Raw genomic sequence first — 27638 nt, 5'->3', positions numbered from 1 at the left:
AATGGAGCAGAGGCCTCAAACCCCACATCCATCAGGTAACACACACGCCATCGTTCATCTGATCCGGCAGTCCCCCCCCCCAACCCACTGGATATCATGCTCCTGACTAATAGAGATGGGGGGGGGGACAGTGGGTTATATGGACGGATGGATGGAGGACAGTTGCGGGCTGGTTGGACTTTAGATGGATTTATCTTGTTAATGTTATTGATGAGGGTACGTCTGTAGTCACAGAGGAGAGACAGCCTCTTTCGTCATGTTCCTGTGTCTCTGTGTGTCTCTGCAGAGTAAGGAGGTCGGTGTCCAGCTTCACGAGGATCTGATGAAGGTTCTGAACGAGCTCTACACGGTAAGGCTGTCTCCTCACACACCAGGGAGAGATCCCCCTACTGGGAGGGAGGTTCTCTGTTAGAATGCAGGGAGGCAGCAAAGGAACCATGTGACCATCTCCAGGCCAGCAGCAGCAGACTAATAGTGGAATTGCACAGTGAGAGACTCCACTAGACAGAAATAGAGTCAGCCTGGCACACACACACACACACACACACACACACACACACACACACACGCACACACACACACACACACTGACCCACACACGTATACTCAGCCTGCTTCTCAGACATACGAGGTGGGAAGAGAGGACTGGGCTTAACACATGCCTCAGTACTGGACGGAGTCTGATAGATAGAAGGTGTTACGTGATGGAACGTGTTACGTGATGGAACGTGTTACGTGATGGAACGTGTTACGTGATGGAACGTGTTACGTGATGGAACGTGTTACGTGATGGAACGTGTTACGTGATAGAACGTGTTACGTGATAGAAGGTGTTACGTGATAGAACGTGTTACGTGATGGAACGTGTTACGTGATAGAACGTGTTACGTGATGGAACGTGTTACGTGATGGAACGTGTTACGTGATGGAATGTGTTACGTGATGGAACGTGTTACGTGATGGAACGTGTTACGTGATAGAACGTGTTACGTGATGGAACGTGTTACGTGATAGAACGTGTTACGTGATGGAACGTGTTACGTGATGGAACGTGTTACGTTATGGAACGTGTTACGTGATGGAACGTGTTACGTGATGGAACGTGTTACGTGATAGAACGTGTTACGTGATGGAACGTGTTACGTGATGGAACGTGTTACGTGATAGAACGTGTTACGTGATGGAACGTGTTACGTGATAGAACGTGTTACGTGATAGAACGTGTTACGTGATGGAACGTGTTACGTGATGGAACGTGTTACGTGATGGAACGTGTTACGTGATAGAACGTGTTACGTGATGGAACGTGTTACGTGATAGAACGTGTTACGTGATGGAACGTGTTACGTGATGGAACGTGTTACGTGATGGAACGTGTTACGTGATGGAACGTGTTACGTGATAGAACGTGTTACGTGATGGAACGTGTTACGTGATAGAACGTGTTACGTGATGGAACGTGTTACGTGATAGAAGGTGTTACGTGATGGAACGTGTTACGTGATGGAACGTGTTACGTGATGGAACGTGTTACGTGATAGAACGTGTTACGTGATGGAACGTGTTACGTGATAGAACGTGTTACGTGATGGAACGCGTTACGTGATGGAACGTGTTACGTGATGGAACGTGTTACGTGATAGAACGCGTACGTGATGGAACGTGTTACGTGATAGAAGGTGTTACGTGATGGAACGTGTTACGTGATGGAACGTGTTATGTGATAGAACGTGTTACGTGATAGAACGTGTTACGTGATAGAAGGTGTTACGTGATGGAACGTGTTACGTGATAGAAGGTGTTACGTGATGGAACGTGTTACGTGATAGAACGTGTTACGTTATGGAACGTGTTACGTGATGGAATGTGTTACGTGATAGAACGCGTTACGTGATGGAACGTGTTACGTGATGGAACGTGTTACGTGATGGAACGTGTTACGTGATGGAACGTGTTACGTGATAGAACGTGTTACGTGATGGAACGCGTTACGTGATGGAACGTGTTACGTGATAGAAGGTGTTACGTGATGGAACGTGTTACGTGATGGAACGTGTTACGTGATGGAACGTGTTACGTGATAGAACGTGTTACGTGATAGAACGTGTTACGTGATAGAACGTGTTACGTGGTAGAACGTGTTACGTGATGGAACGTGTTACGTGATGGAACGTGTTACGTGATGGAACGTGTTACGTGATGGAACGTGTTACGTGGTAGAACGTGTTACGTGATAGAACGTGTTACGTGATAGAACGTGTTACGTGATGGAACGTGTTACGTGATGGAACGTGTTACGTGATGGAACGTGTTACGTGATAGAAGGTGTTACGTGATAGAAGGTGTTACGTGATGGAACGTGTTACGTGATAGAACGTGTTACGTGATAGAAGGTGTTACGTGATGGAACGTGTTACGTGATGGAACGTGTTATGTGATAGAACGTGTTACGTGATAGAACGTGTTACGTGATGGAACGTGTTACGTGATGGAACGTGTTACGTGATGGAACGTGTTACGTGATGGAACGTGTTACGTGATGGAACGTGTTACGTGGTAGAACGTGTTACGTGATAGAACGTGTTACGTGATAGAACGTGTTACGTGATGGAACGTGTTACGTGATGGAACGTGTTACGTGATGGAACGTGTTACGTGATGGAACGTGTTACGTGATGGAACGTGTTACGTGATAGAACGTGTTACGTGATAGAACGTGTTACGTGATAGAACGTGTTACGTGATGGAACGTGTTACGTGATGGAACGTGTTACGTGATAGAACTTGTTACGTGGTAGAACGTGTTACGTGATAGAACGTGTTACGTGATAGAACGTGTTACGTGATGGAACGTGTTACGTGATGGAACGTGTTACGTGATGGAACGTGTTACGTGATAGAACGTGATGGAACGTGTTACGTGATGGAACGTGTTACGTGATAGAAGGTGTTACGTGATGGAACGTGTTACGTGATAGAACGTGTTACGTGATGGAACGTGTTACGTGATAGAACGTGTTACGTGAGATCCAGATGATCAGATCTCTAAATCACCTGATGATCAGATCTCAAACACCTTTGTTTAAACGTATCCTTCCAGTAGAAATAGCAGGGATTCTGTGCAGTGCCTAGCTCAGGCCGGCCCTTGTGGAGCAGCAGCGTGACTCGGTCTGACGGTTTAAAGAGGGAAATGTAATGATGGGGATCCACCCATGTTTCCCCTTTAAGTGGTCAGTGTTTAGTGCTGACACTGCACATGCTGACACAGGTGTGTGTGGCATTCCCTGGAAGAATTGCGTGTGAGAGAGAGAGGTGGGGAGAGTATGTGTGTATGCATGCGTGTGGGTCATTCCTTGGCAGTGATGTGGGAAGCCAGTGCTCCACGCCTCTTGGTAACGCTAGGCCTCATTCCTGACAATCCACTGTCCTGCCTGCCAGCCATGCTTCTCAAGGGTGTGTGTGTGTATGTGTGTGATACACACACACTCGCTCTCTCTCTCTCTCTCTCTCTCTCTCTCTCTCTCCCCCTCTCTCTCCCCCCTCTCTCTCTCTCTCTCTCTCTCCCCCTCTCTCTCCCCCTCTCTCTTTCCACCCTCACTCTCTCTCTCTCTCTCTCTCTCTCTCTCCCCCTCTCTCTCTCTAACACTGCTCCGCTCGTCCCTGTGTACTGTAGGTGATGAAGACATACCACATGTACAACACAGACAGTATCAGCTCTGAGAACAAACTGAAGGATGCAGAGAAACAGGAGGAGAAGCAGATGGGGCGTTCTGGTCGCCAGGACGACAGACAGACTCCCAGGTCACCTGACACACTGGCCAGCGTCAAGACGGAGGAGAAACATGTCCGACGCTCCTCGGTCAAGAAGATAGAGAAGATGAAGGAGAAGGTAGAGAGAGAGAGAGAGAGAGAGAGAGAGAGAGTGTGTGTGTGTGTGTGTGTGTGTGTGTGTGTGTGTGTGCATGGTCAAGGATATGAAAAGCAGCCCTGTCTGAGTATGAGACCCTGACATCCCTACTGACAGGTTGGCTGATGATGATGAAGATTATGATGATGATGAAGATGTAGCTCACACAGCACAGCCCATTATAGTGTGCGTGTGTGTGTGCATGCAGCCTGTGTATGTGTATGCCTGCATGTGTGTTTTGTTCATGAAGGACGTATGAGTGTATAACAGAATGCTTTGCTACAGCTGGGCTCTGTCAGAGTGACCCTACTCTTATAGCTATCTCCATCACCAATATAGACCATGTTCTCTCTCTCTGTCCACTCTCTCTCTCCCCTCCCTCTCTCTCTCTATCTTGTTCTCTCTCTCTTTATTCCCCCTCTCTCTCTCCTCCTCTCTGTCCCCCTCACTCTTTCCCCCTCTCTCTCTGCCCCTCTCTCTCTACCCCTCTCCCTCTCTCTTTCTCTCTGTGTGTCTCTCTCTGCCTCCCTCTCAGAGGCAGGCTAAGTACACAGAGAACAAGCTGAAAGCGGTCAAGGCGAGGAATGAGTACCTGCTGGCTCTGGAGGCTACGAACAGCTGTGTCTTCAAATACTACATCCACGACCTGTCTGACATCATCGACGTGAGTACACACACTCACACACACACCACAAAACAGCACACAAACCTGTTGGACATGGTCAAATAGGAACTCCAGCCAGGAGTCTTTCTGAGGACCAGAGAACAAGTCATTATGTAGCCCAACCTATCCCCTCCCTCATCTCATCCCCCTCCTCCCCCCTCTCCCTGCAGCAGGTAAGACCAGTGGCTTTCCCCTCATCCCCCATCCTTCCTCCTCCCTTCTTTCTCACTGGCAGGGCTCCCCTCTCTACAGCCTCCTCCCTCCTCCTCTCTTCCCTGACCCTTAACGAGGACCTCCTCCTCTTCTCTTTCCCCCCTTCCTTCCCTCTCTCCTCGTCTCCTCTCCTCTCTGGTCTCATTACTGTAGACTGTTCCCCACTAGAGACTGAGAACCTGTGGGTTAGCTTCTGGTTGTATGAACAGCAATGATGATGATTGGTAAACAAATACAGTGCATTCGGAAAATATTCAGACCCCTTGACTTTTTCCCAAATTTTGTTACGTTACAGCCTTATTCTAAAATTGATTTTAAAAAATTCTACACACGATACCCCATAATGACAAAGCTAAAAAAACAGAAATTCAATTGATTGGACATGATTTGGAAATGCACACACCAGTCTATATAAGGTCCCACAGTTGACAGAGCATATCAGAGCAAAAACCAAGTAATGAGGTGGAAGGAATTGTCCTTAGAGCTCAGAGACAGGATTGTGTCGAGGCACATATCTGGGGAAGGGTGCCAAAAGATTTCTGCAGCATTGAAGGTCCCCAAGAACACAGTGCCCTCCATCATAAATGGAAGAAGTGTGGAACCACCAAGACTCTTGGTCAGGGAAGTGACCAAGAACTCGATGGTAACTCTGACAGAGCTCCAGAGTTCCTCTGTGGAGATGGGAGAACCTTCCAGGACAGCCATCTCTCCAGCAATCCACCAATAAGGCCTTTATGTTAGAGTGGCCAGATGGAAGTCTTGACAGCCCGCAGTTTGCCAAAAGGCACCTAAAGACTCTCAGGCCATGAGAAACAAGATTCTGGTCTGATGAAACTAAGATTGAACTCTTTGGCCTGAATGCCAAGTGTCACATCTGGAGGAAACCTGGCAACATCCCTACAGTGAAGCATCATGCTGTGGGGATGTTTTTTCAGCAGCAGGGACTGTGAGACTAGTCAGGATCGAGGGAAAGATGAACAGAGCAAAGTACAGAGAGATCCTTGATGAAAACCTGCTCAAGAGCAATCAGGAACAGGGCAAAGGTTCACCTTCCAATGGGACAATTTATTTATTTAACCTTTATTTAACTAGGCAAGTCAGTTAAGAACAAATTCTTATTTTCAATGATGGCCTGGGAACAGTGGGTTAACTGCCTTGTTCAGGGGCAGAACGACAGATTTGTACCTTGTCAGCTCGGGGATTCGAACTTGCAACAGTTACTAGTCCAATGCTCTAACCACTAGGCTACGCTGCCGCCCCAATGACCCTAAGCACACAGCCAAGACAACGCAGGAGTGGCTTCGGGACAAGTCTCTGAATGTGATTGAGTGGCCCAGCCAGATCCCGGACTTGAACCCGATTGAACAAAAAAAAGTCAATGGGTCTTAATACTTTCCAAAGGCGCTGTAGTTCCACTGCTCCTTCACTCATTCTGACTCATGTAGCATGTAGCATACCTTCACTATCATGAATGATGGTGTAGCTTGTAGCATACCTTCACTATCATGAACGATGGTGTAGCATGTAGCATACCCTTACTATCATGAATGATGGTGTAGCTTGTAGCATACCCTCACTATCATGAACGATGGTGTAGCATGTAGCATACCCTTACTATCATGAATGATGGTGTAGCTTGTAGCATACCCTCACTATCATGAACGATGGTGTAGCATGTAGCATACCCTTACTATCATGAATGATGGTGTAGCTTGTAGCATACCCTCACTATCATGAACGATGGTGTAGCATGTAGCATACCCTTACTATCATGAATGATGGTGTAGCTTGTAGCATACCCTCACTATCATGAACGATGGTGTAGCATGTAGCATACCCTCACTATCATGAACGATAGTGTAGCATGTAGCATACCCTTACTATCATGAATGATGGTGTAGCTTGTAGCATACCCTCACTATCATGAACGATGGTGTAGCATGTAGCATACCCTCACTATCATGAACGATGGTGTAGCATGTAGCATACCCTCACTATCATGAACGATGGTGTAGCATGTAGCATACCCTTGCTATCATGAATGATGGTGTAGCTTGTAGCATACCCTCACTATCATGATTGATGGTGTAGCATGTAGCATACCCTCACTATCATGAATGATGGTGTAGCATGTAGCATACCCTCACTATCATGAATGATGGTGTAGCATGTAGCATACCCTCACTATCATGAATGATGGTGTAGCATGTAGCATACCCTCACTATCATGAATGACGGTGTAGCATGTAGCATACCCTCACTATCATGAATGACGGTGTAGCATGTAGCATACCCTCACTATCATGAATGACGGTGTAGCATGTAGCATACCCTCGCTATCATGAATGACGGTGTAGCATGTAGCATACCCTCACTATCATGAATGACGGTGTAGCATGTAGCATACCCTCACTGTCATGAATGACGGTGTAGCATGTAGCATACCCTTACTATCATGAATGACTGTGTAGCATGTAGCATTTTTGAATGGACGTCCACGGGAATATCTCATTACCAAATACGTATTGCTTTGATTTCACCCATGCCTTTCTCGGCTATTTCTGCTGAATTGAACATCTCTCTCTCTGTCTGTCTCCCCACCACATCCCTCTGTCAGTGCTGTGACCTGGGCTACCATGCCAGTCTCCACCGTGCGCTGCGGACCTACCTGTCAGCGGAGATGAACGTGGAGACGTCTAAACACAGCGGTCTGGAGGGCCTGGAGAGAGCAGTAGAGAGCCTGGAGCCCAACGGGGACAAGCAGAGACTGATGGAGACCTACAACAACGTCTTCTGTCCCCCCATGCGCTTCGACTTCCAGTCACACATGGGAGACACGGTACGTGAGTGTGGTGGTGGGGGGGGTATACGTGCTGTGGGGGGGGGGGGGGTCGGGCTGGTTGGGTGGGGGGTGGAGGGGTTAGTAAGTGTGTGAGTTTAAATCCGGAATCCGTAGCGATGAAACCGCCACGTCCGTTTCTGATAGAACATCAACAAAGATTTGACTTCAGTCGACAAAGACAGTTTTCCCCTGTGACATGATTGAACCCACGGTAGAACACTAGAATATGTAGTATGATTAAACATGATTTATTTTACTATGAATGCGCCTGGGGTGACCGGTATGTGGATCTCAGCTGTAAACATATTGTCTGTGTCTCTCTCTCTAGATGGGGGTAGTATGTGGATCTCAGCTGTAAACATATTGTCTCTCTCTCTCTCTCTCTCTCTCTCTCTCTCTCTCTCTCTCTCTCTCTCTCTGTAGATGGGTGTAGTATGTGGATCTCAACTGTAAACATATTGTCTCTCTCTCTCTCTCTAGATGGGGGTAGTATGTCGATCTCAGCTGTAAACATATTGTCTCTCTCTCTCTCTCTCTCTCTCTCTGTAGATGGGGGTAGTATGTGGATCTCAGCTGTAAACATATTGTCTCTCTCTCTCTCTCTCTCTGTAGATGGGGGTAGTATGTGGATCTCAGCTGTAAACATATTGTCTCTCTCTCTCTCTCTCTGTAGATGGGGGTAGTATGTGGATCTCAGCTGTAAACATATTGTCTCTCTCTCTCTCTCTCTCTGTAGATGGGGGTAGTATGTGGATCTCAGCTGTAAACATATTGTCTCTCTCTCTCTCTCTCTCTGTAGATGGGGGTAGTATGTGGATCTCAGCTGTAAACATATTGTCTCTCTCTCTCTCTCTCTCTCTCTGTAGATGGGGGTAGTATGCGCCCAGCAGCCGTTAGAAGGGGAGTTACTCCAGAGGTGTCAGCAGCTGCGGTCCCGTCTCTCCACCCTCACGATCGAGAACGAGGAGGTTGAGACCTGCACTCTTCCGCCTCATCACTCCATTTTACCCTCTTCATCTCCCCCATCTCCCCCTTCATCACTCACTCCATCATTTCACCTCCTCCGACCTCCTCTCTCACACCATCTTTCCGTAGCCTCCTCTGTTCGCGGGACAGTTTGGATTCGTCTGTGGCTTTCCACTCACACCAGTTTCACCCACATTTCGAAGAGAAACAAGAAAAGGAAAATGAAAAAAACACCCTTTCCTTGTCTACATTCACAGTCTTCTAGCCAGCTCTGACTTTGCTCATAGCTACTTTTATCGAGGATTAATGTCCTTGCTATGACTGAGATATGTGCTTGTCTCACCTAGCTATCTTAAGATGGAAACACTTAACTGTCAGTCGCTCTGGATAAGAGCATCTGCTAAATGACACAAATGTAAAATGTAAACATCTGTAAACCGAGTTTATGAAACCATCTCTCTCGCTCTCTCCCTCTCTCTCTCACCCCCCCTCCTTTCTCTCTCTCCCTCTCTCTCACCCCCCCTCCTTTCTCTCCCTCTCTCTCTCACCCCCCCTCCTTTCTCTCCCTCTCTCTCTCACCCCCTCCTCTCTCTCCCTCTCTCTCTCACCCCCCCTCCTTTCTCTCTCTCCCTCTCTCTCACCCCCTCCTCTCTCTCTCTCTCTCACCCCCCTCCTCTCTCTCCCTCTCTCTCTCTCACCCCCCCTCCTTTCTCTCTCTCTCTCCCTCTCTATCTTCCTCTCTCTCCCTCTCTCTAGGTGAAGAAGACTATGGAGGCCACTCTGTCGACCATCCAGGACATGGTCACCGTGGAGGACTATGACGTCAGCGAGTGTTTCCACCACAGCAACTCCATGGAGTCGGTCAAGTCCACCATGAGCGAGTCATTCCTCAGCAAACCCAGCCTGGCCAAGAGACGGGCCAATCAGCAGGAGACGGAGCAGTTCTACTTCACTGTGAGAGCCAATAACAGAGCAGAGATTGTGAGGTGTTGCTGTGGTGATAGGCACATTCACATACGCTGCCTAAGGAGGGGTCAGTGATGTGTTGATGACACATACTCAAACACTTTGCACAGTTACTAATGGCCCGTCCCCCGTCCTCCGTCCCCCCCCCCTCTCTCTCTCTGTACTGTAGAAACTGAAGGAGTTTCTGGAGGGACGGAACCTGATCACCAAACTGGAGGCCAAACATGAGCTGATACAGAAGACTCTGGGAGAGAGTGAGACACACACACACACACACACACACACACACACACACACACACACACACACACACACACACACACACACAGTCACAGATGGCTTCAACTGGATGTTTTTAACTGAGCATGTCACTGCTAGGACAAATAGTTTGAACACGTTTCCAATAGCGTGTGAAGAGAGATGTTTGTGTGTGTGAGTGTGTGAGAGAGCAGAACATAGCAGGGATTGGAGGACGGGGGGGGGGGTGTGGGAGGCCATAGAGAGCAGACGCGTGTTGGGCCACACGAAGGGCCACACTGGGGAGCAGGATGGGACAGGGGGGATAGGATATGTATGTGTCGGCTGGGAGGGAGGGAGGGAGGAAGAGCACAGCTGTGGATTGGAGGGGGAGATCCTCTGGGATAGCTGGAGTTATGGCTCCTACAGGAAAACCATGTGTGCGTTAGCGTGTGTGTGTGGTAGCGTGTGTGTGTGTTAGCGTGTGTGTGTTAACGCGCGTGTGTGTGTTAGCGCGTGTTTGAGCGTGTGTGTGTGTGTGTTAGCGTGTGTTTGTGTGTTAGCGTGTGTTTGTGTGTGTGTGTTAGTGTGTGTGTTAGCGTGTGTGTGTGTGTGTTAGTTTGTGTGGGTGTGTGTGTGTTAGCATGTGTTTGTGTGTGTGTTAGCATGTGCTTGTGTGTTTGTTTGTTAGCGTGTGTTTGTGTGTGTGTTAGCATGTGTTTGTGTGTTTGTTTGTTAGCGTGTGTTTGTGTGTGTGTTAGCATGTGTTTGTGTGTTTGTTTGTCAACGTGTGTGTGTGTGTGTGTTTGTGTGTGTGTGTTTGTGTTTGTGTGTTTGTTTGTCAACGTGTGTGTGTGTGTTTGTGTTTGTGTGTGTGTATTCCAGGGGAAGTCTGTCACAGTTTGCTGCGGCCATTTCCCTCTGCCTCTGTCTCTTGCTTCTGCTATAACTAACAGTTTTTTCTCTGGCTTTCTCCCCTCCCCCTCTTCCTGTGTCTTCCCTGCTTTAGGTCAGAAGACTGACTGTTGTCTTGCCAGGTAGGTGAAGGAAGGAAACACACACACTTCCCATCAGGAGGTTCTATAGTAGACTCTACGGTCTGTTTGACTGTCTACAAGTGTGTATTTATGGACACATACTCATTATTCTGTTAGCGCACATTGTGTTTGTGTGTGTGTGTGTGTGTGTGTGTGTGTGTGTGTGTGTGTGTGTGTGTGTGTGTGTGTGTGTGTGTTCACATACACTCCCCTATGTATTTATTTGGACAGTGAAGCTAAAAGGTTTAATTTGGCTCTATACTGCAGCATTTTGGATTTGGATTCAAATATTTCATGAGGCAACAGTGCAGAATGTGACCTTTTAATTGAGGGTATTTTTCTGTTTTACCATTTTGAAGTGAAGGCACTTCATGTGTCTAGTCCCCCCATTTGAAAGTGTCAAGAGCATTTGGACAAATGTACTTATAGTGTATTAAAGTAGTCAAGAGTTTAGTATTTGGTCCCATATTCCAAGCACACAGTCACTACTTCAAGATTGTGACTACAAACTTGTTGGATGCTTGTTTGTTTTGCTATGGTTGTGTTTCAGATGACAGTGCCTTCAGAACGTCTTCCCACCCCTTGACTTTTCCACATTTTGTTATGTTACAGCCTGAATTTAGAATGGATTAAATTGAGATTTATTTTGTCACTGGCCTACACACAATACTCCATAATGTCAAAGTATTTTTGTTGTATATATTTTTTTTTACAAATGATTTAAAAATGAAAAGCTGAGGAGTTCAGGAGTAAAAATGTGCTTAACAATACACATAACATGAACATAACATGAACATAACATGCACTAATAGTATTTAACATGATTTTTGAGTGACTACCACATCTCTATACCCGACACATACAATTATCTGTAAGGTCCCTCAGTCGAGCAGTGAATTTCAAACACAGATTCAATCACAATAAACAGGGAGGTTTGCCAATGCCTTGCAAAGAAGGGCAGCTATTGGTAGATGGGTACAAATAAAAAAGCAGACATTGAATATCCCTTTGGGCGTGGCAAAGTTGTTAATTACACTTTGGATGGTGTATCAATACACACAGTCACTACAAAGATACAGGCGTCCTTCCTAACTCAGTTGCCGGAGAGGAAGGAAACTGCTCAGGGATTTCACCATGAGGCCCATGGGGACTTTAATAGCTGTGATAGGAGAAAACTGAGGATGGATCAACAACACTGTAGTTACTCCACAATACTCACCTAATTGACAGAGTGAAAAGAAGGAAGCCTGTACAAAATTTTAATATTCCAAAACATGCATCCTGTTTGCAACAAGACACCCAAGTAATACGGAAAAATATGTGGCAAAGAAATTCACTTTTTGTCCTGATGTGTTATGTTTGGGGCAAATCGATTGCAACATATTACTGAGTACCACTCTCCATATTTTCAAGCATAGTGGTGGCTGCATCATGTTATGAGTATGCTTGTAATCGTTAAGGACTGGGAAGTTTTTCAGGATAAAAATAAACGGAATGGAGCAAAGTACAGGCAAAATCCTAGAGAAAAACCTGGCTCAGTCTGCTTTCCACCAGACACTGGAAGATTAATTCACCTTTCAGCAGGACAATAACCTAAAACACAAGGCCAAATCTACACTGGAGTTACTTACCAAGAAGTCGGTGAATGGCCGAGTTTACAGTTTTGATTTAAATATGCTTGAAAATATTTGGTAAATGTTCCACTATCCAGGTGTGGAAAGCTCTTAGAGACTTACCTAGAAAGACTCACAGCTGTAATCACTTCCTAAGGTGATTCCAACATGTATTGACTTAGTTGGTTGAATACTTATCTAATGAAGATATATTATTTTTTTATTGTTTGTTTTTTGTTTTTTTTACAAAATGTTCAAATTTTTCATCCACTTGAATATTAGAGAGTATTTTGTGTAGATAGTTGACAAAAAAAATGAAACCCATTTTAATTCCACCTTTCACAAAATGTAAAAAAAGGAAAGGGGTGTGAATACTTTCTGAAGGCACTATATGTTGTACCCAATAGAAATGAATGGTAAATCATGTATTTTTGTCATTTTGGAGTCACTTTTATTGTAAATACGAATAGAATGTTTCTGAACACTTCTACGTTAATGTGGATGCTACCAAGACTACGGATAATCATGAATGAACCCTGAATAAGGATGAGTGAGAAAGTTACAGAGGACAAAGATCATACCCCCGCAAAGAAACGCTAACCTCCCCTTTTATTGGTTATGGTGAGAGGTTAGCATTTTGGGAGGGGGTATGATCTTTGTTCCTCTTTAACTTTCTCAGTATAGAGCATCATTTACACATTTTAGCTACGCTGTCCAAATAAATACATCATTTCCAGAGTTGTGTTTAAATAGTATCTCTGAAGGCGTGATGACAGAACAGTGTTCTCTCACCTTCTCACTTGTTCTCTCTCTCTCTCTCTCTCTCTCTCTCTCTCTCTCTCTCTCTCCCTCCAGTGACAGGAGGAACTCTGCACTACGGAAGCAGGTAATTTTCTCTCTCCATTCAGAGTGTGGTTTCCTGTGTGTACGTTTCTCTCTCTGCGTATGGGGGTTTTACCTTTGTCCTGGACTCACTGTCCACTGCTCTGCATGTTATGCACCATCCCCATGCCGTTCTCTTGTTAGGTCTACAGACCACACCATCTGAAACAGTTCTGCAGGTAAACTGTACTGTATTAGAAGGGTCAGTGCTATCCTGGATCCTTGGGACATCCCTACCCTAACCTTAACGATATCCCCTTACCTGACCCTAACCTTAACTCTGACCTTAAACCTTACCTTAGCCATTGTACATTGCCACTTTAATGGGGTATATCAGAAGAGAGAGATTCCAGTTCTATTATAACATCCAGTGAGTCTAGCTAGCTGCTATGATCCCCCCCCCCCCATTCTGTATTCTCGCGCTTCCCTCTCCACGATGAAACCTCTTCCTCCTCGGGGGGTGTGAGTGTGTGTGTGTGTGTGTGTGTGTGTGTGTGAGTGTGAGTGTGCGTGCGTTCAAGCATGCCTGCCTCCTTTTGTGCCGGGTGCCTGATTGCGTATGTGATTCTTGTATCCGTGTGCACAGAGGGAAATGGTCAGGGAATTGTCCTCCCTCTCCTGGTTACCTCTGCGGCGTATTCACTCCTTCTCTAATTCCCCTCTCCTCCTCCTCCTCCTCCTCCTCTCTCAGGAGGCTGGCCAGGTCATCCCTCTGATGGTGGAGAGCTGTATCCGCTTCATCAGTCGCCATGGTGAGGACGCCCTGCTACGTGCTCTCATTGGCTGGGTCTCTGTTGAATAGGCCAATGACTGGCTGTGTCTCTGTTGACTGTGCCAATGACTGGCTGTGTCTCTGTTGACTGTGCCAACGACTGGCTGTGTCTCTGCCTGTGTGGATAGGTGTTTTGTGGTTGGCTTTAATAATAATAATAGTATAACCTTAGGTATCAAGACATTGCAATATAAATAATTAAAATACAACAGAATAATAAACAGCCTGTGTCGGCGGTCTGTCGTCTAGACGATCAGTAACATTTCTCTCTCTCTCTCTCGCTCGCTCGCTCACTTTCCAGTTCAATTCAAAGGGTTTTATTGGCATGGGAAACATATGTTAACATTGCCATAGCAGGAGAAATAGATTATAGACAAAAGTGAAATAAACAATAAAACGAATTAACAGTAAACATTACACTCACAAAAGTTCCAAAGGAATAGAGACATTTCCAATGTCATATTATGTATATATACAGTGTTGTAACGATATGCAAATAGTTAAAGTACAAAAGGGAAAATAAATAAACATAAATATGGGTTGTATTTACAATGGTGTTTGTTCTTCACTGGTTGCCCATTTCTTGCTGCTGTGATAGCTGCTGTGATAGCTGCTGTGATAGCTGCTGTGATAGCTGCTGTGATAGCACACGGGACTCTTCTTCAGGTTCGTCTCTCTGTAGGTGATGTCTTTGTTATGGAAGGTTTGGGAATCGCTTCCTTTTAGGTGGTTGTAGAATTTAACGTCTCTCTCCCTCTCGCTCTCTCTCTCGCTCTCTCTCTCCCCCTCGCTCTCTCTCTCCCCCTCGCTCTCTCCCTGCAGGTCTGCACCATGAGGGCATCTTCAGAGTGTCTGGCTCTCAGGTGGAGGTCAACGACATCAAGAACTCCTTTGAGAGAGGCAAGACTACACTACCCAGAAATCCTAGCTCCAGCGATAGCATAAATAGAAGGACCTGCTTATCTCACAATACTCCTTCATCCTCCCTTCCTCCTCTGTCTGTAGGTGAGGACCCGTTGGCGGGGGATCAGAATGATCACGACATGGACTCCATCGCTGGCGTTCTGAAGCTCTACTTTAGAGGCCTGGACCACGCCCTCTTCCCCAAGGAAGTCTTCCATGACCTCATATCCTGCGTCTGTGAGTCTCCTCCAGCGCCATGCCTTTTCCATTATCTTACCCTATAAAAAGACCACTGTCCACTAATGAGTGTGTACATGTGTATGTATTTACCCTTTGTGTGTGTTCTGTTTCAGCTATGGAGAACCTGCAGGAGAGGGCTGTCCACATCAGGAAGGTTCTGCTGTCTCTGCCCAGCAACACTCTCATCATCATGAGATACCTGTTTGCCTTCCTCAACTAGTGAGTAACGCTGCACTAACGCTATTACAACACAAATGGAACGTTACTACAGGTCCGTGAGTAACACGACTGGTGATCCCACCGCACTACCAAAGCTGTGCTCGGGCTAATCTGGAATGTTCTATTCAGAGTCTCCCGTCCCTCTATCCTTCCCTTTCATCCCTCCCTCCCCTCTCTGCGGTCTGCGTCTAGCCATATGGTTTCTCCAGCCAGCGGAATCTGTTCCAGTTTCACTATCATTGCCAGAATGAGGTGTGTGTGTGTGTGTGTGTGTGTGTGTGTGTGTGTGTGTGTGTGTGTGTGTGTGTGTGTGTGTGTTTCCCATGCTGGTATAAATGGCTGCTCTGTGTCTGTCCGCCCTTACAGCTCTCCCCTGGGTCATGCAGGACACCAGATGTACCAGAGTCACCCTTTACTACTGCTACTACACACACACACACACACACACACACACACACACCTACAAGGGGCCAAACCTTAACCTCTCAGCTTTGATGACTAAACCCTCCACTCTGGGGGTGGAGGTAGAGAGAGAGAGAGAGAGAGAGAGAGAGAGAGAGAGAAGGAAGGAGGGAGGGAGGGAGGAGGAGAAAAAGAGGGGGAGAGGAGTGTAACTTGAGCACCCAGACAGGCCTCTTATGATGAAACCTGTTTGGAGCCGGTCCATTTTGTCCAAGTGATTCAACATGACCCCCAACACTCCTGGCCCTCTCTACCCCTCCCCCCTCCCCCATGGCTTATCCTCTGCTCTCTGTCACCACTCTTGGGGGGGGGGGGGAGTGTGGTCAGACTGTCTAGCCTTGTCCCCGAGAGTGCACTCATCCACACAAGATTGAATGGACTTGCAGACCTTTTGGGTTGGAAAGCACCTTCAAAGCACCAGTCTAATGCATGGTTGTTATGGGGTCTGGAATAGAAAAACAAGCAAGAGACCAGGCAGTTTAAAGAGGTCATGAGCTGCCTGAGAGCTTTATAGCACATTCTGTAGCCTGAGAGCTTTATAGCACATTCTGTAGCCTGAGAGCTTTATAGCACATTCTGTAGCCTGAGAGCTTTATAGCACATTCTGTAGCCTGAGAGCTTTATAGCACATTCTGTAGCCTGAGAGCTTTATAGCACATTCTGTAGCCTGAGAGCTTTATAGCACATTCTGTAGCCTGAGAGCTTTATAACACATTCTGTAGCCTGAGAGCTTTATAACACATTCTGTAGCCTGAGAGCTTTATAACACATTCTGTAGCCTGAGAGCTTTATAGCACATTCTGTAGCCTGAGAGCTTTATAGCACATTCTGTAGCCTGAGAGCTTTATAACACATTCTGTAGCCTGAGAGCTTTATAGCACATTCTGCAGCCTGAGAGCTTTATAGCACATTCTGTAGCCTGAGAGCTTTATAACACATTCTGTAGCCTGAGAGCTTTATAGCACATTCTGTAGCCTGAGAGCTTTATAGCACATTCTGTAGCCTGAGAGCTTTATAGCACATTCTGCAGCCTGAGAGCTTTATAGCACATTCTGCAGCCTGAGAGCTTTATAGCACATTCTGTAGCCTGAGAGATTTATAGCACATTCTGTAGCCTGAGAGCTTTATAGCACATTCTGTAGCCTGAGAGCTTTATAGCACATTCTGTAGCCTGAGAGATTTATAGCACATTCTGTAGCCTGAGAGCTTTATAGCACATTCTGTAGCCTGAGAGCTTTATAGCACATTCTGTAGCCTGAGAGCTTTATAACACATTCTGCAGCCTGAGAGCTTTATAACACATTCTGTAGCCTGAGAGCTTTATAGCACATTCTGCAGCCTGAGAGCTTTATAGCACATTCTGTAGCCTGAGAGCTTTATAGCACATTCTGTAGCCTGAGAGATTTATAGCACATTCTGTAGCCTGAGAGCTTTATAGCACATTCTGTAGCCTGAGAGCTTTATAGCACATTCTGTAGCCTGAGAGCTTTATAGCACATTCTGTAGCCTGAGAGCTTTATAGCACATTCTGTAGCCTGAGAGCTTTATAGCACATTCTGTAGCCTGAGAGCTTTATAACACATTCTGCAGCCTGAGAGCTTTATAACACATTCTGTAGCCTGAGAGCTTTATAGCACATTCTGCAGCCTGAGAGCTTTATAGCACATTCTGTAGCCTGAGAGCTTTATAGCACATTCTGTAGCCTGAGAGATTTATAACACATTCTGTAGCCTGAGAGATTTATAGCACATTCTGTAGCCTGAGAGCTTTATAGCACATTCTGCAGCCTGAGAGATTTATAGCACATTCTGTAGCCTGAGAGCTTTATAGCACATTCTGTAGCCTGAGAGCTTTATAGCACATTCTGTAGCCTGAGAGCTTTATAGCACATTCTGTAGCCTGAGAGCTTTATAGCACATTCTGTAGCCTGAGAGCTTTATAGCACATTCTGTAGCCTGAGAGCTTTATAGCACATTCTGTAGCCTGAGAGCTTTATAGCACATTCTGTAGCCTGAGAGCTTTATAGCACATTCTGTAGCCCGAGAGATTTATAGCACATTCTGTAGCCTGAGAGCTTTATAGCACATTCTGTAGCCCGAGAGCTTTATAGCAAATTCTGTAGCCTGAGAGATTTATAGCTCATTCTGTAGCCTGAGAGCTTTATAGCACATTCTGTAGCCTGAGAGCTTTATAGCACATTCTGTAGCCTGAGAGATTTATAGCACATTCTGTAGCCCGAGAGATTTATAGCACATTCTGTAGCCTGAGAGCTTTATAGCACATTCTGTAGCCCGAGAGCTTTATAGCAAATTCTGTAGCCTGAGAGATTTATAGCTCATTATGTAGCCTGAGAGCTTTATAGCACATTCTGTAGCCTGAGAGCTTTATAGCACATTCTGTAGCCTGAGAGATTTATAGCTCATTCTGTAGCCTGAGAGCTTTATAGCATATTCTGTAGCCTGAGAGCTTTATAGCACATTCTGCAGCCTGAGAGCTTTATAGCACATTCTGTAGCCTGAGAGCTTTATAGCACATTCTGTAGCCTGAGAGCTTTATAGCACATTCTGTAGCCTGAGAGCTTTATAGCACATTCTGTAGCCTGAGAGATTTATAACACATTCTGTAGCCTGAGAGATTTATAGCACATTCTGTAGCCTGAGAGCTTTATAACACATTCTGTAGCCTGAGAGCTTTATAGCACATTCTGTAGCCTGAGAGCTTTATAGCACATTCTGTAGCCTGAGAGATTTATAGCACATTCTGTAGCCTGAGAGCTTTATAGCACATTCTGCAGCCTGAGAGCTTTATAGCACATTCTGTAGCCTGAGAGCTTTATAGCACATTCTGTAGCCTGAGAGCTTTATAGCACATTCTGTAGCCTGAGAGCTTTATAGCACATTCTGCAGCCTGAGAGCTTTATAGCACATTCTGTAGCCTGAGAGCTTTATAGCACATTCTGTAGCCTGAGAGCTTTATAGCACATTCTGTAGCCTGAGAGCTTTATAGCACATTCTGTAGCCTGAGAGCTTTATAGCACATTCTGTAGCCTGAGAGATTTATAGCTCATTCTGTAGCCTGAGAGCTTTATAGCACATTCTGTAGCCTGAGAGCTTTATAGCACATTCTGTAGCCTGAGAGCTTTATAACACATTCTGTAGCCTGAGAGCTTTATAACACATTCTGTAGCCTGAGAGCTTTATAGCACATTCTGTAGCCTGAGAGATTTATAGCTCATTCTGTAGCCTGAGAGCTTTATAGCACATTCTGTAGCCTGAGAGCTTTATAGCACATTCTGTAGCCTGAGAGCTTTATAACACATTCTGTAGCCTGAGAGCTTTATAACACATTCTGTAGCCTGAGAGCTTTATAGCACATTCTGTAGCCTGAGAGATTATAGCTCATTCTGTAGCCTGAGAGCTTTATAGCACATTCTGTAGCCTGAGAGCTTTATAGCACATTCTGTAGCCTGAGAGCTTTATAGCACATTCTGTAGCCTGAGAGCTTTATAACACATTCTGCAGCCTGAGAGCTTTATAGCACATTCTGTAGCCTGAGAGCTTTATAGCACATTCTGTAGCCTGAGAGCTTTATAGCACATTCTGTAGCCTGAGGGAATGGAACCCTGCTTTCCACTAATCCTGGTTAAAACATTACAGTCCTGCACCCACCCACACAGTCTTTCTGGTTTAGACATTGCAGTCGTATACACACAGAGACACGGACACAGATGATGGGTAATGATTTCAACAGGAATGTGATAAAGGCGGTACGTGTGTGTGTGTGTTCATGTCTGTGTGTTCGTGCTTAACCCTCTCTTCTCTCCCCAGCCTGTCCCGGTACAGTGAGGACAACATGATGGATCCCTATAACCTGCTGTCCTCTCTCCCCAGCCTGTCCCGGTACAGTGAGGACAACATGATGGATCCCTATAACCTGCTGTCCTCTCTCCCCAGCCTGTCCCGGTACAGTGAGGACAACATGATGGATCCCTATAACCTGCTGTCCTCTCTCCCCAGCCTGTCCCGGTACAGTGAGGACAACATGATGGATCCCTATAACCTGCTGTCCTCATCTCCCCAGCCTGTCCCGGTACAGTGAGGACAACATGATGGATCCCTATAACCTGCTGTCCTCTCTCCCCAGCCTGTCCCGGTACAGTGAGGACAACATGATGGATCCCTATAACCAGCTGTCCTCTCTCCCCAGCCTGTCCCGGTACAGTGAGGACAACATGATGGATCCCTATAACCTGCTGTCCTCTCTCCCCAGCCTGTCCCGGTACAGTGAGGACAACATGATGGATCCCTATAACCTGGCCATCTGCTTCGGGCCCACACTGATGTCAGTCCCAGAGAGCTGTGACCAGGTGTCCTGTCAGGCCCACGTTAACGAGCTCATCAAGACCATCATCATCCACCACGACGGGGTCTTCCCCGGACCACGGGACCTGCAGGGGCCCGTCTACATCAGCCCAGGGGCCACTGACGAGTACTGGTGAGTGGGGGCGCAGGAGTAGGGGACAGTGTGTGTGTGTGTGCGTGCGTGTGAGGCAGAGAGGTGCAGGGGCCCCTATACGAGTAGTGAGGTAGACACAAGGGACCTGTTTACTACTGAGAACTGGTGAGCTGTGTGTGTGTGTGTGAGGTAGAAAGTGGTAGAGACGGGACTAGGGGATGGGGAAGGGTTTTGGGGGGGGGGGTGTAGTGATTTAAGGGTCTGGCCCAGGCCAGAGGAGCCAGGAGGATCCGCTTACCCTCAGAGTGCTGATCTAAGGCCCAAAAGACACACACACACACACACACACACACACACACACACACACACACACACACACACACACACACACACACACACACACACACACCACACACACACACACCTAGGTTGGACCAGTCCATTAGTGTAACAGTAGAAGTGGCAGGTAGGCAGGCATGCCGGCCAGCTTGCCAAAGCAACCCAGAGACACTGCAGTAACGTCGAGGAACTTTCCAGTGAAGAAGATCTCTGCCTCTGGCCAGACCTGAAGTGTCTGTTTGTAACGAGACGAATGGAAGTATCTGATGTTGTCATATTGAAACCATTTCATCTCTCATCCTCTCATTCATAAACACATGAGCTCTTTTAGCTGAAATGTGTGTTCATCAGCTGTAGGTGGTCACATGGTTTACACACAGACACACACACCCCCAGGGAAAACACATGTACATATCTGGTCTGTTTTGCTGCGTGACCAGCTGTTTCAACAGTTGCTAATTTTCCCACCCCTGTTCAAAATCAAATCAAATCTCTCTCTCTCTCTCATCTCTCTCTCATCTCTCTCTCTCTCTCTCTCTCTCTCTCTCCTCTCTCTCTCTCTCTCTCTCTCTCTCTCTCTCTCTCTCTCAGTGATCCCCACTGTGAGCCCCCCCTGGTGGACATACCTGCTCCTAACACCATCTCTGTCATCCACAACAGCGATGATGGTGAGTACACAGCAATATGTACACACACACACACTGTTGAAAACATTTTTCTATCATTCTTTTTTGGACTGTGATGAGCTGAAGTTTGCCCACTGGTGGCAAACATGATGCCCACGGATGCCATGCTGCCCCCCCCCTCACTCCCTCACTCTGCCCCTAACTCTAAAGCTGCTTCTATCAGTAACATTCTGCTTCTGACTTCCCCTGGCCCCTGGCCACGTCCTACAGCCACACTCTGACCTCTTATATCCCCCTTATGAGCACTTCATAACAGCTGTGTGATCACTCTATGACTGTGTGCTCCCCAACCTCTTCGTCTGTTACCAACTGCTGTGGCACTAACCTGCTCGATACTAACACGCTTCCCTCTCTCTACCCCTGCCCCTCCTCCCCTGTTTCTCCCCTCTCTCTCCCCTGTTTCTCCCCTCTCCCTCCCCTGTTTTCTCCCCTCTCTCTCCCCTGTTTCTCCCCTCTCTCTCCCCTGTTTCTCCCCCCTCTCCCTCCCCTGTTTCTCCCCCCTCCTCCCCTGTTTTTCCCCCCTCTCTCCCCTGTTTCTCCCCTCTCCATCCCCTGTTTCTCCCCTCTCTCTCCCTGTTTCTCCCCCCTCCTCCCCTGTTTCTCTCCCCTGTTTCTCCCCTCTCTCTCCCCTGTTTCTCCCCTCTCCCTCCCCTCTCTCTCCCCTGTTTCTCCCCCCTCCTCCCCTGTTTCTCCCCCCTCTCTCCCCTGTTTCTCCCTCTCTCTCCCCTGTTTCTCCCCTCTCCCCTGTTTCTCCCCTCTCTTTCCCCTGTTTCTCCCCCCTCTCTCCCCTGTTTCTCCCCTCTCCCTCCCCTGTTTCTCCTCCCCTGTTTTCTCCCCTCTCTCTCCCTGTTTCTCCCCTCTCTCTCTCCTGTTTCTCCCCTCTCTTTCCTGTTTCTCCCCTCTCTCTCCCCTGTTTCTCCCCTCTCTCTCCCCTGTTTCTCCCCTCTCTCTCCCCTGTTTCTCCCCTCTCTCTCTCCTGTTTCTCCCCTCTCTCTCCCCTGTTTCTCCCCTCTCTCTCCCGTTTCTCCCCTGTTTCTCCCCTCTCTCTCCCCTGTTTCTCCCCTCTCTCTCTCCTGTTTCTCCCCTCTCTCTCCCCTGTTTCTCCCCTCTCTCTCCCCTGTTTCTCCCCTCTCTCTCCCCTGTTTCTCCCCTCTCTCCCCCCTGTTTCTCCCCTCTCTCTCCCGTTTCTCCCCTGTTTCTCCCCTCTCTCCCCCCTGTTTCTCCCCTCTCCCTCCCCTCTCTCACCCCTCTCTCTCCACTGTTTCTCCCCTCACTCTTCCCTGTTTCTCCCCTCACTCTTCCCTGTTTCTCCCCCCTCTCTCCCCTGTTTCTCCCCCTGTCCACCCCCCATTTCTCTCTCTCTCTCTTTATTTCTCCCTCCCCCTTCCTACCCTCTCTCTGACTCTCAGGCTCGTTGGTCGTTTCAGAATCGGACCCAATAGAGGCCATTGCTCGCTTCGACTTCTCCGGAAGGACCAACCAGGAGCTGTCATTTAAGAAGGGCGCGTCTCTCTTCCTTTTCCAGCGAGCCAGTGATGACTGGTGGGAGGGCCGACACAACGGAGTGGACGGGCTGGTGCCTCACCAGTACATAGTGGTTCAGGACATGTAAGAAACCACAAGACCAGTGGACACCAGTTTACACTAGTACAGAAGGTTTCAGACCAGTACAGACCTGTTCAGCTCAGAATAAACCAGTACAAACCAGTACAAACCAGTATAGACCAGTACAGGCCAGCATAGAGAAGATGAGAGAAAGGAGTTCTAGTTGGCTTGGCTGTAGTCTGATGTGTGTGTGTGTGTTCCAGGCCAGACGGGGGCAGAGGCAGTCCGAAGACTGAAGCGGAGTTGCAGGAGGAGAGAGTGTCCACTAGGGGCACCGCTGCCTCTCCTACTGGAGCTCATGTAGCGGACATCTACCTAGCCAACCTCAACAAGTAAGACACGCCAGGCACCAATCACAATACAGCATCTCGTCATTTACACCTTCACTGACCCAATCAGATCTCAGTCTGTTTTCACCTTCTCACTAACCATTCTGATCTCTCCCGCTTTCTCTTTTTCTTTCTTTCTCTCCCTCTTTCTCGCTCTCCCTCTCTCTCGCCTTCTCTTTTCTTTCTCGCTCTCTCCCCCTCTCTCTCTCTCTCTCTCTCTCTCTCTCTCTCTCTCTCTCTCTCTCTCTCTCTCTCTCTCCGTCTGTCAGGATGAGGAAGAGGCCTGAGTTGGGGAGTATCCGTAGGACCTTTTGGGGGTCTGAGGGGGTCCAGGGGGGTGATGTGTCCCTGTCTGGGGCGACAGGAGGGGGCGTAAGGACGGCCAGTCTGCCGGTGGGAGGGGCTCTGGTGAAGGAGTGCGGCGACAAGCGACCGGTCAGCGCCCATAGTGTCCTCAACTCCTCAATCACGCGCCACTCCTCTCTCAAGACCAAGGTAGCGTCATAAACACAGCTTCTATCAGTACTGTACTATTGTTCTTTTTCAGTTGTTGGGTATTATTATCTGTCAGTGGAGGCTGTTGAGGGGAGGACGGCTCATAGTAATGGCTGGAATGGAGTCAATGAAATGGTATAAAAGACATCAGACACGGGGTTATGAGCTGTCCTCCCCTCAGCAGCCTCCACTGTTCTCTGTTAATTCTTGTCATTGCTGATTGTAATGAGTCTTATTTGTTGTGTAGGTGGAGAGCCCTCAGTTCTGCAAGGCGACTACCACGGGCCGCTCTAAGAGCTTCAGCAACCACCGGCCCCTGGATCCTGAGGTCATCGCTCAGATTGAGCCCACCTCACAGGTGCGCCCATCTCTCACCTCTGACACCGCACCTCTCACCTTTGACCCCTCACCTCTCAGCCAAATATGTGCGCGCGTGTGTATTCTGATTTGTACCTGTCCGATCTCTCCTGTTTCAGGATATCGAGGCGGCTATGAGCTCTGCTCTGAGTGAGCTGAAGGAGCTGGAGAGGCAGAGCAGTGTGAAGCACACACACACCCCCGACGTGGTGCTGGACACGCTGGAGCAGCTGAAGGGTGTGTGTGGTGGCGGAGGAGGGGGCGCCTCCGAGCCCTCCAGTCCCCTCCACTCCCGTCTGCTGAGGGACAGCGAGGGCGCAGGGTCTCCACACTCTCACCCCCTCCAACGCAGCGCCTCGTCCGCCAGTGACGTCCCCTCCTCCTTCCGCCCCTCCAAGCCCAGGAGCCCCCTGCCCTCTTCCGCGTCCTCCTCTCTCGCCTCCTCAGCCCTCTCTGCCTCCACTCCCTCCTTCCGAGAGCCTCGCCCTCCAGCCACGCGGCCCAAGCCGGTGGTCTTCCCCAAGGGTGGAGGGGGCGGCAGTCCGGCTATGGGCTCCCCAACCACCACTGTCCCCCCAACCCCTCCTCCCCCACCCCCACCCCAGCCCAACGACAAGTCCTGCCCCGCCTGAGGGCACTCACTCTCACCCACACCCACCCACCCACACACACACACACACACACACACACACACACACACACACACACACACACACACACACACACACACACACACACACACACACACACACCCACACCCACCCACCCACACACACACACACACACACACACACACACACACACACACACACACACACACACACACACACACACACACCCCTTCGATCCACACACCCTGTCCCCATCTCCCCTCACCCCAGTGATAAGTGGAATAGCTCTCACCTTGGATCAGCTTACCCGCGCAAACTCTTAACCATTTATGGGGAAAACCCCCGAACCATATGTAAAGCATCCATGACTCAACTCTGCCCCCTCTTGGGAGCTTCAGTCATCACACCTCCCTTCTGACTGACACGGACCAATACAGAAAATCAAACGAGGCATCGAAATGGACAAACAGCCTGACAAAAAGAGATATGGCGCCCGTACTGTATATACTAGTGTGAGGTGTGCCTGTGTGAGGTGTGTGTGTGTGGCATACCTTACACTTGAGTGAGAGCACTGTTTGATTTTAAATAGATGGGACATTTAAGGACATTTATCCCCATACCGGAGTGGACGGGAGGATTGGTTCACCTGGTTGGCTGTGTGTGTGGCAGTGTGACTCCTGGATCCACACTCTCTTAGAACACACAGACCGACTGTGGAACAGAGAACACTAACTCTGTGGAGACGCCGTAACATGCTCACTCTGCTGCTTCAAGGCTGGATCGGCCAGCCTGGACAGAACGAGAGAGAGAGAGAGAGAGAGAGAGAGAGTCGGACTGATAGATGGATGGCTGGACAGATGGAGGGACAGAGATGAGGAGAGGACCAGAGGATGAAGCAGCTCCGGTGAAAAGCGGGGCTATATCTCAGATAGAAAAGCACTGGAGTTGAGAGTGCAGGGGGGAAACGCCTGTTTCTATGTGTGGAGGAGAGAGCTAGGTTACATCTCTGATCCTCCTAGTCGTCTGGGCAGCAAGCGGAGTGTTGTGGGGATTGATTATAACACATAATACTAACCAGTAGAGGTGCTTTACACCAGAGTCTTTTCTACTGTACTCTCCTACACTCTACATCAGGGCTTTTCAATTAGCGGCCAAAGTAATGCTGGTTTTCTTTTCTAAGTGGAAATTGATTGACCAACTAATGTCATTGATTTGCCAGAGAGTCCAATCACCTGTTTCCCAGGTGGGAAGGAGTCCCTAGAATTGAATGAGGTAGTGACGGGCCCCCCAGGACCAGAATTGAATAGCCCTGCTCTACATTCAGTACAACCAACATAGTGCAACGCTTGTCTGGCTTTCCAGCAGCACCTCCTGCTGGTGCATAAGGGCACGACATGGCCTTGCTCAATAACCACCCTTTCTTTAGCAATAAGAGTCTGACAGAGACTCATCAACTCAGCAGCATGCTAGGCCTGCTGCTTCTCACTCCCTTATATTCCAGGCATTAATATACGCTCTAATACAGAAGTAGAAAACACACACACACACACACACACACATGCATGACGTGTGTGTGTTCTGTGGCAGCTAAATGCCTTTTCAGGTTCTCCTCGCATGCTGGGGCCACAGCAGTCGCAGTGCTGACTGACTGACTGACTGACTGACTGACTGACTGACTGACTGCATCTATCTACAACACAAGCAACGCGCCTCTTCGACCAGCTACACGCAAATTACGACTCCAAACAAAATCCACAACCATGTTCTTTTCCTGTGTATATGTTTAATAATCATGATGATAACTGGAAAAGTGCAGATGAGGAATCTCAGTGAGGTGGAAAAGTGTGTTTAGATACGAGCACAAACGAACCTCGTCAAGCACATTCGGAAAAAATGATATTATGCTTATTTTCTTCCAGTTGTTAGTTAACCCTCAGAATATGTAATACTAAACTGTCTTTCAGTGACTCTTCACAGCTCTTACAACTGAAACTTAAAGGGAAATCCCACTCAATAAAATCATTTGGTATTTGTTTCATTAGTCCACTGTTGATACAGTCCCAAACTTGACTGCTGACAAGCAAAACATTTTTCAGGATGTTTTGCATCATCGTGATGATGTGGCCGGTGACACTTTGCTTCTTGAAACTCCCAACATCTTGAAAACTTGACCGTTGACCTTCAAAACATTTTGGGACTGTATCAACAGTGGACTAATGAAACAAATACCAAAATATAGTTTTTAAGTGGATTTGCCCATTAACTGCACATCATGAAGGGAACCAACTAATGGCAGCTTTTTGGAGACAGGGGGACCAGGAAGGGGACACAGACAGCATAGCCACTTCCTGTGTCACCAGAGCCACTCTGCTACCAGCATCACTGCTCACTAGGCTTAATGTTTGTGTGACTGACTAGTACTCAGTCCCAGTCATTTCAGCCATTTCTGGAAAAGTGTCACTCTGTTGTTCCTCTACCAATAGCATTGGTGTGAATCATGGCGGACCAGCATCCAATCATTTATTGGATTTATATAACCCAGTGACATGAGTTAAAGCGACAGCCCTGAGGTCTGTTCTGTTGCGCTCGTCTTTAAGAGAACCTCTGCTGTGACTCCCTAACTGTCTGTTACACAACTCTGACTGTCGCGTCACGTGGTCAATGTCAGAACAGTCCTGTCCGTCACTGTGAGATCATTTGCATTTTCTGTAGTCTGAACTGTGATTTGTCAAGGGGCGAGTGGACAGAATGTTTCGATTGGTCGAGGTCAGTGGGAGGCGGGATGCTGTAGCGATTGACAGCGTTACCACCCTGTCTGAGATCAGGAGCATCAGTGAC

General features: G+C 47.8%; 1 protein-coding gene across 3 annotated transcripts; it reads left to right on the top strand.

The window, feature by feature from the left end:
* Positions 1–24883, top strand: srgap2 (SLIT-ROBO Rho GTPase activating protein 2). 3 transcript variants are annotated; one of them, XM_029694710.1, is made up of 20 exons: positions 1–349; positions 3674–3889; positions 4443–4571; positions 7402–7623; positions 8493–8594; positions 9349–9546; positions 9728–9812; positions 10805–10832; positions 13301–13331; positions 14019–14079; positions 14922–14999; positions 15105–15239; positions 15356–15461; positions 20193–20417; positions 21309–21385; positions 22813–23011; positions 23212–23340; positions 23607–23832; positions 24080–24190; positions 24309–24883. In XM_029694710.1, the coding sequence occupies exons 1-20, from the start codon at positions 257–259 to the stop codon at positions 24819–24821; spliced, it is 2964 nt and encodes a 987-aa protein (XP_029550570.1). In that variant the 5' UTR covers positions 1–256; the 3' UTR covers positions 24822–24883. The 3 variants fall into 3 exon arrangements, with proteins under 3 accessions (XP_029550570.1, XP_029550571.1, XP_029550572.1); XM_029694711.1 differs by having other exon boundaries at positions 2–349; positions 22831–23011; XM_029694712.1 differs by lacking the exons at positions 20193–20417; positions 21309–21385; positions 22813–23011; ... (2 more) ...; positions 24080–24190; positions 24309–24883 and adding an exon at positions 19751–20116 and having other exon boundaries at positions 4–349.
* The last annotated feature ends 2755 nt before the right edge of the window (positions 24884–27638 follow it).

Source organism: Salmo trutta, chromosome 16 (genome assembly GCF_901001165.1).
Source record: "Salmo trutta chromosome 16, fSalTru1.1, whole genome shotgun sequence".
Taxonomy (NCBI): domain Eukaryota; kingdom Metazoa; phylum Chordata; class Actinopteri; order Salmoniformes; family Salmonidae; genus Salmo; species Salmo trutta.
The sequence above is the reverse complement of the archived record's forward strand: the minus strand, read 5'-3'. Positions and strand labels throughout refer to the sequence as shown.